At 51.2% G+C, this 12,666-nt stretch overlaps 4 protein-coding genes across 4 annotated transcripts; 2 read left to right on the top strand and 2 right to left on the bottom strand.

Moving 5' to 3' along the window:
• Positions 1–160: 160 nt before the first annotated feature.
• On the top strand, positions 161–7,120 carry BC939DRAFT_323552 (putative death-receptor fusion protein-domain-containing protein). The gene is made up of 7 exons (XM_051551541.1): positions 161–433; positions 538–950; positions 1,038–3,507; positions 3,606–5,866; positions 5,952–6,044; positions 6,157–6,502; positions 6,595–7,120. The coding sequence occupies exons 1-7, from the start codon at positions 214–216 to the stop codon at positions 7,080–7,082; spliced, it is 6,291 nt and encodes a 2,096-aa protein (XP_051415934.1). The 5' UTR covers positions 161–213; the 3' UTR covers positions 7,083–7,120.
• Positions 7,068–8,750, bottom strand: BC939DRAFT_440850 (SGNH hydrolase-type esterase domain-containing protein). The gene is made up of 2 exons (XM_051554136.1): positions 7,949–8,750; positions 7,068–7,818 (listed from the first exon to the last, which is right to left on the bottom strand). The coding sequence occupies exons 1-2, from the start codon at positions 8,637–8,639 to the stop codon at positions 7,178–7,180; spliced, it is 1,332 nt and encodes a 443-aa protein (XP_051415935.1). The 5' UTR covers positions 8,640–8,750; the 3' UTR covers positions 7,068–7,177.
• Positions 8,751–9,121: 371 nt separating this feature from the next.
• On the top strand, positions 9,122–10,693 carry BC939DRAFT_499974 (uncharacterized protein; the record flags this gene model as incomplete). The annotated part of the gene is made up of 4 exons (XM_051559997.1): positions 9,122–9,764; positions 9,898–10,103; positions 10,188–10,314; positions 10,428–10,693. The coding sequence occupies 4 exons, from the start codon at positions 9,122–9,124 to the stop codon at positions 10,691–10,693; spliced, it is 1,242 nt and encodes a 413-aa protein (XP_051415936.1).
• A 115-nt stretch (positions 10,694–10,808) lies between these two features.
• On the bottom strand, positions 10,809–12,331 carry BC939DRAFT_440854 (mitochondrial carrier domain-containing protein; the record flags this gene model as incomplete). Its single annotated transcript, XM_051554137.1, has 3 exons — positions 12,052–12,331; positions 11,884–11,930; positions 10,809–11,574 (listed from the first exon to the last, which is right to left on the bottom strand). The coding sequence occupies exons 1-3, from the start codon at positions 12,173–12,175 to the stop codon at positions 10,810–10,812; spliced, it is 936 nt and encodes a 311-aa protein (XP_051415937.1). The 5' UTR covers positions 12,176–12,331.
• Positions 12,332–12,666: the final 335 nt, after the last annotated feature.

Genomic DNA, 12,666 nt, shown 5'->3' on the forward strand with positions numbered 1-12,666 from the left:
AGAGTTGTAACAAGCAAGGCGTGTTTTTTTTGGGTTTTGGGCCGTTGAGGGGAAGAGACCACGAGAAAAATGAATGTTGGGTGGCTGGCAAATGCACGATGCAAAGCAAGTCCTGGCCATACTCAATCGAAAACATTTTTTTTTTTTTTGGTCCTGCACAAGATCCCTTCTCCTCGGTCGCTTCCGTCAAGCAGCAATAAAGGACAACGACCTATGGTGCTGCACCAACGAACCAAGCAGGCCTTTCAGTCCAAGGATCTGTCTGTCGCATACTCGCCCTGCTGGTCCGATCTCGTAGAGCCATTCAGACCTCTCAGTCAGGAGCACCCCCTTGTCCAGGCATGGATCCACTTTGTTAGCGAGTCCAAGCACGAGCAGGAGACCTATGGCAGGACCACGGCTCAACAGCAGGCTGCTGCGTTCAAGAAGCTTGGTAGGACTAGCTGCCGTAATACGACGGCAAAGCCATTAGACTGAGAAGATGTCCCATCGTGTCCACAGCTCACGCCTTGCCCCTTATCTCCATGAACGCTCTAGAACAAGCGGCAAAAACACAGAAGGAGAGAAACAAGCAATTGATGGATCAGCCCGACTTTCAGAGGGCATTTGCCCAGTTCCTCGCCTACTACTACATTGCCTCAGCCAAACTTGCCACGCGGAAACAGATCTTTGCGCTGATCCAGACGCTGCAGCCGTACTTTCAACCAGACGAAACAAATCAGGATGGTGTGATCGTATCCGCACTGCGATCAGGCATCATGAACAACATCTTTACAACAGGAACACAACCCAGTATCGAGATCGACATGGCATGGCACCAGCGCGCCCTTTGCCTATATACTACTCTCGACTATGCTATGGGAAGAACCGCCCTTCATGCTGACATGCACACCATTCTGGAGCAGCTGTCACAACTTCTCCATTCCCGCGTTCAGGCAACAAATGTAGAGGCAAGTTCTGGAGTCTTAAACACAGTTTTGGAACGATGATTCTCGTGAACCAAGCGCTTACCTCGCTATTTCAATTGATACTTGTAGATTCCTAGGGATCACGTTCCAACTGAATATACAGAAGCAATGCTGGACCTGGAGTTCATCCTTAAGCTGATTCTTGCCATAATATCTCGTCTAATCGTCAGCACCACCAGCTCTTCGCCCCTTTCATCCCTGCCACAAACACTCTCTCCAGCAAGTCAGTTCGAGATCTCTTCGACTCACAGTCCGCAACAGTATATCATTCAGATTCTCAAGGACGCCATTTCAGTCTCATCGTCTGCAGTATACCATCGCGACATCTCTTCCATATCGGGAATGATCTTTGCCAATCTCATCGATCTGACTTCTCCGAGTGTCCAGGAGGCAACACGTCGCATCGTGGGTCTAGTCTTTGGAGAAAATGGACAGGACTCCAGCTATTTGCCCGACATTCCCGGAGTCATGGTTGAGATGGACTTCGGATGGAATACATATCTAGGTGAGAAATGTGGTCCTGGCGAGGAGGATGCTGGCATGTATATGTTGGGGATCGTCCGTGGACTGTTGACCAACATTCGGCAGGAAGCCCTTGTCATGCCGATCGAGGACATATCGCGGTGGTACGCGCCAGCAGTATTCGATGACTTGCAGACAACTGGCCTTGTGCTGCACCAAGTCCTGTTTCATGCCATTGCCTATCTGTGCGCAACATCCAAGGACATGTCCAGTAAGACGTTCGCATTCGAGACCATGGGTCACTGGCTTCAACAGACAAAGCTTCATCTGGGCGAGAAATCAACAGCATCGATACAGATGAAAGAGAGCCTCGCCAACTGTATCAATGAGCAGGCCCAGGAAAAGCTGACGACATACGTATTGGATTACTGGGAGGATCCCGTGGACACTGTTCAGCACAAAGTCAAGAACATTCTCGAGCTGCTCTTGGACATTGTCTACCTGAAATCGAATTTGCGGAACGAACACACAACGCCAGCCTTCGTGACACAGCTTCTGGAGCGCATTCTTATGGCGGATGGACATCGCAAGTCCAAGTACCCTATCTTGGCTATTCTGGTTGGAAGAGTTTCCATTGCGGAGGTAATCGTACTTCGACAGGACGCACTCGCTCAATCCATCTTGGCATTAGAACAGCTCGCAACAGCACCGGGAGCCGCCGTCGCTATCAATGCTATGATTGATAAAGCATGGAGAGAGTGTCTGGAACTGGATGCCAAGGGCGCCAACGTTTTATACACTCCCGCGACAACAAAAAAGGTTGCCAAGAACGCAGCAGCTGAAGACGTCTCGACTACTGACCTCAATGCTTCTCGCACGGCACGCAAGGCTGCAATCCAGCCTTGGATTCATTTTTGGCTGAAGCCCATTGCGCAGGCTCTCACCACAGATAATGATTTGATCCGCAAGCATCTTGGCCACTTTATCCTCTCTCCTCTGTTCTCGATATGCCCAGAGGCCTTCTGGACGCTTCTCGATGTGCTCGGTGGCCGGAGCGCTTCCTATCCAGGCTATGTCGCAGAGGAAAAATATCGATTCAACGCCATTGTCCTAGCAATCAAAATTGCCCGCTCACTCGACCTTGTAGATGCTAGCAACTACGCTCAGCTGTCCTCCGCCACAACAGGAGCAATCGACTCCGACTCTGATATGCCCAAGATCGACATCTCTATCCTGCATTCGGCCATGTACAATGTCTCTGGCGACATTCGCATAGATGTACTGGGTATTCTTTGTGAATCGAGACGATCCACTACCGCTGTCGCCTCCGTCGAGTATGAGCTGCTGATGCAGTTCCTCCCTCTTAACTTGAATTCCGTCGTTCCTGATTTCCGTCAAAAGCTATACTCCCACCTGGCAAAGTTCTTGACTCGCGTCCGAGGAAACTGCTACGTGCTAACACGAGAGATCGCTCGGCTTCATACTCCTGTTGGCCAAAAAAATCTGACCCAAGCCGATGTCGCAGCCATGATCAGTGAGCGTGAGGCCAAGGTTGCAGAGACAAAGGCGTTCCTGGAGTGGCTTCTCGACCTTATCTTCTCCTCCATTTATCCTGGAGCGTCCTTTCAACGAGTGTCAACAAGCCTGAGGCTGCTCAGCGTCATGATTAAGACGTTCGGTATCGAGAGCACACCTCTTCCACCAGGTTCCAAGCCAGACGATGTCTCGCGGTTCCCTTTCCAGCTGCCGTTCGCCAACGAGAAGCATACAAAGGTTCTGCTTGGATGTCTTTCAAACCCATTCGACCACTGCCGCGAGCAGGCGCTCGAGGTTCTGATGACCTTCAAGGCCCCGTTCTCAGGATACACATCCATAGAGTCCGTTGATGGTTTGATCCGATGGGGCCTGGACTGGTTGAAGAGCACTCGAGCAGGCGAAAGCGACTCTGGTGGATTGGTCTTGAAGACCGTTTTCGTAAAGTATGCTATTGAGCTGAATTGGGATATCCAGCTTCCTTACGAGGATTCCAGCGATCTACGAAATGTGCATTTTGCCAAGGAAACCAAAAACCCTGCTGGTATGTCCTATCGAATCGAATTTGAGATGAGTTATGTAAATTTCCCGGAACACCTTTCGCTCATATATCTCAACCGCGTTATTTTAATTGCAATGCAGTTGACTTTGCTATCCGCCTGCAAAATTTACTCCGCATCCAGCTCGAGAAAGCGAGGGTGAACCAGTTGGACTCTGCACATAACCACCCTTTGCATGGGACCCTTATTGGGCTCCGTTATATCTTTTCCTCTATCGATTATGCCTCGCCCGTCGTCACGAATCATCGTCCACTGTGGCAGGCCGTTCACTCGGACATGATGGATCTTGTTGAGAGCGTCTGCGGCATAGTTATGGGCGTCCTCTCCAATCCTTCACCCGAAGGTAACATTCCTGCGACGTTCACAGAGATGGAGGAATCGATCGATGCTGTGATCAGCTCGTCTGGAGGCGACGAGTTTGAGCAGAGTGGAGGACCGAACCACCAGGTCATTCTGAGCTATTGCTGGAGAGCCATCAAGGAATCATCCGCACTTATGGAGCTTATCCTTTCCAAGGCCACACTCGGAAGCAGCACGCTCAAGGTTGACGGAATTCTCGAGCCCAGCGCGTTGGGCCGCGCAGGTGGGCTTTTCCGTAGACTCTTGACTACCATCCGTCATCCAGGAGCGTTTTCATCCGTATTCCCTGCCTACATCTCGCTCTGCACACGACTTTTAAACTCGGAGGACTCTGGTCTGGCAGCACTACCCCGCGTGTGGCTGGAAGAGAACCTCGATGCGATTTTGAGCGACGCCATTTCGGTGACCCGCCGATCCGCTGGCTTACCCCTCTGCATCCTTGCAATCGTGAACGCTGAGCTCTCGGACAGTCGCCGAACATTGTTGCCCATGGTTATGCGCCGCGTTATGGCCATCGCCGCTAAACCCGTCAGTCCCGACGCCAATCAACAGGTCGATCTCCCGCAGATTCACGCCATGAATGTCCTGCGACGGCTCTTTATGGACGCCAAACTCAGTACATCGGTCTTGCCCTACGTCGGTCAAGGACTCGAGCTCTCGATCCGCGCCTTTTCCTCGCCTTCTTGGGCGGTGCGAAACTGTGGAGTTATGTTGTTCTCGACGTTGCTCCATCGCGTATTTGGTGCAAAGAGAGTTCGTGATGAACATCTGGCGATCAACGGTATCACCAGCCGTGAACTCTTTGCTCGTCTGGAGGGACTCTGTGAATTCTTGCAGGGCCAGCTCGAAGTGGCTGTAAGTCAGCTCTTAAGTGCTGTCTCGTCGCAGGATCGGGTCCATCCGGGGCTGTATCCAGTTCTGACACTGCTGTCGAGACTGCAGCCCAGTTTACACGCCGATCCCGCAGATGCAGTTGACGGAGGCATGTCAGCCTTTGTGGTCTTGGTTCGTCGATGTGCTGCAAGTGCTATCTGGAAGACGCGTGAGATGGCTGCAAGAGCTTTAACTCCATTGATCGCCTCTCGGAAGCTAATGAATTTGGTGGTGGATATCTTGCACGGATGCTCAAAGGCCAATATCTCTCAGAACGAGATCCATGGATTGTTGGTCCAGGTGCAGTTTCTACTGCGTGGACATCTCTTGGGCGAGGGTGTTGCCGACCGCCAAGTCCGTCGGTCGTTCGTGACCCAATTTGCAGACGCGTTCGGACCTGTTACAGAGCGCGTGCTCAAGACTGGCTGCCAGGTGAATCGATGGATGGTTCTTTCGATCTATACTGAATTTGTCCTAGGACAAGAGTGGATGGGTCGGAATACCATCGAGGCCGAAGACGGGGCAGAAATGGAGATGGAGAGTGAACGAGAGGAGATGAAGCGATTGAGCGATTCGCACTTCAAGGGCATTCGCAACTTTATTGTGGACTATACTGTTGTGGGGCTCCTGGAGGAGAAGAAGACATATCGTCAACAGATCGGCGGACACCTCGTCCGACGACTTATGGTCAGGACCGTTATCTCAGCGTCCGTCCTCGGCGTGAACTCTGCGCTGTCGAGGACTCAGGCGACCGCCATGGTGACGACCCTACTGAACGACGACGACTACGAAGTCCGTTTAGAAACTCTTGAGACACTTCAGCGGCTCTTGGAGTCGAACAGGGAAGGTGTCGAGGCCAATCTCGATATCGCTGCGGTTCACAGCACCCTGATCGACACGCTATTCGAGGGCGAGGAGAACCTGGAGTGCCTTCGACTGGAGGTGGCCATGATCTCAAGCTTGGGGGGAAACAAGCCCTTCCCCGAGAACTCTAGAGTCAACATTGTTGAGTTTTGGGATCAGCTGTATATGCGTATTGACGACGAAGCCGCTGGAGGTGTTGCTGTTGTCGAGGCCATCCTCCCTGCCACAGGCAACGTTTTTGTTCAGGTATGGCGCATATTATGTGTTCCGTATCGATGCGTTCAATCTATGTACGCACATGTTGCTAAACAACACGATATATCGTCATTAGATCTGGAATGATGCCAGTGTCGAAGAATCCCTACGTACCGAGTGCTTGAACCGGTGGGCAGGCTCCATCCGCAAATTCGCCAATGAAGACCAGGTAAACGGCTGCGCCCAATGACATTTCTGATTTACAAGGCGATATGTCCCGTATACAACACCCGTTCTCACGTCTTTTTTTTTTTTTTTTTTTTTTCTTCTTTCGACAATAGACACTGCAACTGCGGGAGGCTGCATTGGAATCCATCGCGTTCTTTACAAACCAGCTGCTGGATCCCGCTCAACCACAGCCCTCCGTAGAGAAGACTCGGGCGTATCTCCAGCTATTTGAGACGCTGATCTGGCAGCTGCAAGATGACGAGGCTGACGTTCGCGAGGAGACGACTTTGATTGTTTCACGAGGCACTCGTCTCCCGTATGCGGTCTCTTCCGAGAAAGCTCTGACTCTAGTGTATGACCACCAGGCTAAGCTGTTTGCAGGAAAGGATGCTAGCGAGACACAGATGCAGCTATTGATCGAATCTCTAGTATCAAGCCTCGAGAGTGCTGGCAATCCAGGTAGGGGTTCAAGTCCCTTGACTATTGACTGACTGGGTTTTATTGATTGCTTCGTTATATTAATCCATTCCCATTTTCGTGTCCACCTATAGCTCATCTGGTCGCAGAGTCGCTCCAGCCTAGCAAGATGCTGTTCGATAAGGAGTCGCCTAATCTGTACCGCGAGCCACTGCTTTCGATGCAATTGACAGAACGTTCGTTGGAGCAAATACTCGCACGCCCTGATCTACCAGCATCAGTGCTCGGTCGTCTGAAAGTCTTCCAGCAAAAGTGCATCCACCAAGTTGCTGAGGTTCATCAGGCGATCGAGAACTGGCGTCGGACCGAGGCTGGACAGGACCGATCGCCGTGGGGTGTCAGTGGAAGGAAGCCCGTGTTTGAGGTCCTCTATCGACTGGCGAGTGGAGGCAGTCTGTTGGACTCTAGAGCTCATCCTGAAATCAGCGTCGAGCAGGAGGCCACGGCGATGGAATCCATGGAAATTATTCGCGATGCCTCCAAAGTCCATCCTGTTGTGGTCGAAGCCAGTCAACATCATGACAAGGAGCAGCGTCGCGGGCGATTGTTTCTGATCGAGTAGATTGAGAGCTGCCTTTTTATTTCCGGATACACATTTATAAAATAATAAATAATGATATCCCATGTACGCAATGCCGCTATATGGCTTGACCTGCTTTAATGCTTGCTGCAGTGTCGTTTGAGAACAGACTGCTCAGCACTGGATTCCGAGCTGTACCCCGGGAACACGATGGGCCAGCAAACCGGATGCAATTGTGGATAATGCTGTGCCACTGCATTCATGACGCCCTTGTAAAGCACCTCGTTGCCCATTCTCCTCAAATGAAATCCATCCATGAGATAATCCTCCAACTGATCCGACTCGTACAATTCGCAGGAACCCTCGATCTGACATTGGATATCGGACCAAACGTTGACGACAGGCACCCGGAGTTCCTGTCCGACTTCAACGCAGGCATCAACATATTCCTTTGTGACATTGTTGGATCGATCAAGGGTCTGGTTAACAGCAGTGAGCGATGTCTCCCACATGCTGTCGTGGACTGGGGCGGGCGTGACAAGGATGATCTGGGTGTCGGGCGAGTAATTGGGTGACTCTGGGTATCGGATAGAGGTGATAATAGACTTTAGATTCTCCCTGTACGCGTCCAGAGCGACGTGCTGGCGTGTATGAGGAAAAGACGCGTCGTCGGTTCCGAGAGCAACGACCACCAGTTTCACAGGTGCCGCGTTGGGTCCCTTGGACTCTTGGTGAAGCAACTCTGGGAAGATGGATTTGACCCAATGTGTGTTGTATCCTTAAAAGTGAATAAGAAGTAAGGGAGCAAAAATGGACATAGCGCATGAGACGATTATGGAAGCACGTTTTTTTGAAACCCTGCCTTGCTTTTGTGTTCGGCATATATGTGAGGCTAAAAACACACTTGCCTGGGAATCCACGAAAGATCAGATCGGCCCGTCCAGCCCATTCGTCCGCCAGATATCCGAGCCAGCCATGGGTAGCATGCGTGTACCCGTACATCGAAATGGTATCAGCGAGGACCACGATTTTTCCAAAGAGTACGCAGTCTCCATCGTCCTGTTCCTTATCCCTGCCCCCTCGCTGCTGCTGTTGCTGTTCCTGATTTTCCTGAGTTAACGGACAAATGGGTGTCATCATAGGACGAGGCACACCACGATCTGTTGGGCCCATAGAAGCCATGGAAGAGAGGAACTCGCGATCAGGGCCGATCTGTGGTGACTCTAGAATACCAACGATGATCTTGAAGTAGAAGAACGTTGCGGTGACGACCAGGGAGACAAAGGCGATGGCGGAATTGAAGGTGTAGGCGTTGACGTAGGTTGGAGTGAAGGGCGCGTCGCGCGGCAACCTGCCTGTGCCGTCGTATACTCGGCCATTGTAAAAGACCTTGCCGCCTTGAGATTGTTCTGCGTTGGGCGGTACTGGCGACGGCGTTACTTCGGTGCCCGGCACTGTTGCTCCTGGTCCAGTTGCTGTTACTGTGGAACTGCCTGTAGGCGATACGTGTTCTGTGGATCGATCTGCGCCGCTGTTATCGGGCTGGTTGGCTGCACGGCGCCGGAGGGTCGAGTCCTGGGTTGGCTCTGGTGTCTGCATCGGGAAAGGAATTGGGGCAAAGTTGCTGTGTGAGTAAATCCGGTTTTGCGATGCGGTCAGGACAGAGAGGATGGATGTGAAGAGGTGATGGAGAAGTAAAAAAAGGAGAGGTGCGTGTAGTGGCATGGTCTGGAGATTACTCCGCACGTTCAGGGTTTTATCGGCGGAGAATGGAATGGCTGGCATGGGTCGGGCCATATTTATTGGAGGGCCATCGCCATCTTATCCGAGGTATCAGCGAAATGAAATGGGGACAGTTTCATGTAAGCAGAAAGCTTAATCGGGCAGTTGTTTTCTGTTTCCCTGGGGATGATGTTGCGCGAATCCATCATCCCTCTTCACACTCCGCCTTCTTTCTTTCTTTCTTTCTTTCTTTCTTTCTTTCTCTCTCATTCACTCGCAATCCGCGCTTCCCAGTCCCTCTTTACAGATCTTCCCCCCCCCTCGTAACAGGGGCAGCGCTGAAACAGGAGAAGTCGACCATGGCTGCAGCATATAAGAAGGACCATCTGTCCTCTCGGCCAGTGTCCATGCAGCAAAAACTGCAGCAGATGCAGATGCAACAACAACAGTACCAGGTCAAGCCGATCACCATCAGGTCCAACTCGATGAACCTCCCCGGGTTCTCGCAGCCCAGACCACAAACCCGTTTTGCCCGTTTCCTCCAGTACGGTCAGCAGGCGCTACTCAAGCTGAAGCGCTATCACAGGATACAGACTCGTCGAGGATTTGAGCGTAATTGGTACCAGGTTACGGCCGCATTGCTGCTCTTTATCGTCTTCCTATCCATCTCCCGGCTCTTTACATCGGTCACGTCCTTTCGGTTCTCTCGGAGCGCTCGCTTGGGCCCCAAAATGTCCGAGACCATCCATGCTCTCGAATCACTCCAGTACATGACGAGCTCAGGGGTTATTGTTAACCTGAACAAGAACAAACTGGATTCTGGAGTGAGGCGGGCAAGACTATATCAGGGCACAAGGCTTCGGAGACAGATCATGGACTTGCAGGATGATCCCATCGTCAGGGTTGTGAACGCCGACTGTCTGGACGAGGCATTGAGACTAAAGCGACGTGGTTTCAAACCTGTTGTGTTAGATATGGCCAACAGACAGTATCCAGGTGGAGGTTAGTGTGTTCAGCATGTCTATCATAACCCGGGACATTTTTATTTTTTATTTTATTTTTCCGCCGCCTGGACCCTCTCTCTCTGTTCATGTTCGCTTACCGAGATCCCGATACCTTGTCCTCCACTTGCTAGATTACCTCTCTGACGGAACTACACAGGAGGCGGGGCTTTTTCGCAGGACGAATTTGCACCAATGTCTGGCCACGGAACCAAGGCGCTCCGAGTTCTATCCGTTACCGAGCCAAGGCGCTGTGTACTGTCCGAACATGGTTGTGCTAAGGAAATCGATCAAGGAAAATGAAGAGTTCATGGAGCGGCCCGAATGGATGAGTTTTCTGGTATGCACCTTCCTTGATGGCAGACTCGCTTTTGTGCTCACTTGCTGTGGACCATGACATTAATCGCTGTTGTATAATCGATAGGCCATGGCACCGCTTCGAAACCCTCCGCTGGTCCCGAATGAAGCGAACGAGATGATCCTGGGTGAAAGAGCGATCATCATCACCAAGAAGAAGATTCAAAATATGTTCCGCATCGCCCTTGACAACGGTTCGTCCTGCAATTGATCGACTCGGCTGTTGTTGTTGTTGTTGTTGTTTATTGTTATGTTTCAGCTATGCCTATTAATGCTAATGTATTTTTGCACAATGGTCGTTCTGTAGGACACGATGCAATTGTGTTATCTGCATTTGGATGTGGTCGCTTGCACAACCCACCAGAGTCAACGGCCCAGATATTCAAAGAAGTGATCCGGACGAATTACATGGGTGGCGCCAAGAAAGGGCGAACCTTCAACGAAATTGTCTTTGCCATCACTGACTACAAGAGCCAGGACGACAACGTGGACGACAGCTATAACTACGACACCTTTAAACGCGTCATGGAAAGCCCAGACGAGATCCTAGACGAGCGCGAGGGCGAACTGTAGCTAGAAACAGGGTCGCCTTATTTATATTTTTTCTGTATCATAATATTTATTGAATTACTTTACATCTGTATCCCACAAAATAAACAACTTTTTTTTTTTCTATTTTTTTTTTTTTCTTAGATCTTTCTGATCTCGACACCATTAGTGGCTCCAAACACCTTCTTCAGATCGCCATAGATACCGAATTGTAATGAGGTGAGGACACCGACCAGGACAATACGGGGACCGAGTCCCAGGAAGAGACCGCGGAATCCCAGCTCAGTCGCTAATACAGCCAAACGCGAGGCAGCCGATCCTGTACCCTTGGCCTTGTTGATCTTGGAGAGCAGTGTGTCCGCAGGCTGGGATACAATCGCAGCAGCAATGCCGGCAATCAATCCTGCTCCCAAGTTGACACCCGTCATGGCCGTGGACGACAGCTTCTCTGGGCCGCCCAGGCGCTTGATGATCCGCTCCGAAGCATGCTCAAAGACCACAAACTTGGCCATCGTGTAGGGCACCTGCTTGAAGACGATGGGAACGAATCCAGAATAGAACCCACGGTAGATACCCTCCTCTGTTCGGATACGGCGGAAGCCCGAGACAAGGCCCGATGCGAACGTGGGCTGAGAGACCAGACGGATACGGGTGGCCTCAAGGGGGCAGAGCGCGATATCGGCAATGAACTCGGCCACACCGGAGGCTGCGAGATAGACTGCGGTGCGGTTGTTCGTGGCGTTCTCCGTTCCGATTTGGTCAATGATGATCTTTTTCCAGAGCTCGTATCCTCCGAATTTGAACCCACCCTGGAGAGAGTATCCGATGAATGTGGGACCGAATCCTGTCCAGAGGGCGCCAGCGCCCTCGTTCGCGATCACCTGGCGGAAGGTACCTGCCATACCCTGAATTTTTTTTTTTTTTTTAGTTCAGGAATTTATTATGTGTTAATTATCCGTTGCATGCAGCACCACCGCCGTAAACATTATTTGACATGACATAATTTCCAGGGCTGGACGACTTTATGACACCACCATTCGCCCTCCTGCCCGTAATCCTGAGGAACGTTGTTTCGGGGGCCCTCTGTATTGAGCAGACGGACCCAGATAAGCGATCCAGCACAGATCAACTGGGCACAACGTTGTTCAGGCGGCTCCCAGTCGCGCCCAAACCTCATCCTCCGATACTTTTTGATAAAACCCACAATTCCTCACCTTGTTGTAAACCTTGGAATCGAGCTGGATGCGGGTCTTGACCACATCTAAAGTTCCAGATACGATGTCGCGTGCAAGCACATGTTGTTAGCGAATGTCATGATCTCACGATTGCCTGCTTGCTTTGCGTCGTTGTTACAAAAAGTGAGAGGATCAACAGAGACATACCGACTGGTGTAAGTGATCCATGGGTGACACCACAGCAGATAGCTCCGGCGAGGGCAAAGCGAGCATAGAGGGCAACACCGGTGGGTGCCAGGGCGGTCTCGGTCTGGAGGGGTGCAACAGACATGATGCTGGGGTGTATTTATAAGGAACGTGGAGTGGGGGAGAGAGGGGAGTGAGAGATTATAATGAGGAAAAAGAGAAGAGAAAAAGAGAGAGTGCTTCAACGTTTTTATTACTCTCAAATGGTCTGCTATCTATGTTTCCCAAGCACGGGCATAGATTAGCGGATTGGTAGCTGCTGTTCGGATTCAGGCCGAGTGCGAATGAAGGGTCTCTTCTCCTTGGCTTGCGAACACGACGGATAAACGGGCCGGAGAACAAGAACAAATGGGCAAGTCTGTGACGACATCAAGCACTTGGGCCACTGACCATGCTGCATGGCTGTATGTCGTTTGTGCGTAGAGTCCGTGGCATATAATTTGAAATGAACAACGCTGTGTGTAGTCTGCTCGATTGGAAAAAAAAAATCCGTACCACATCCATGCAACCGCGCCTAAAAGCGGATAAACAAACAAGAACCCGAAAGCCCTGAAATCCCACAATAGCAATGGTTTA

This window comes from Gamsiella multidivaricata (assembly GCF_025024155.1).
Source record: "Gamsiella multidivaricata strain RSA 2152 chromosome Unknown BC939scaffold_9, whole genome shotgun sequence".
NCBI lineage: Eukaryota > Fungi > Mortierellomycota > Mortierellomycetes > Mortierellales > Mortierellaceae > Gamsiella > Gamsiella multidivaricata.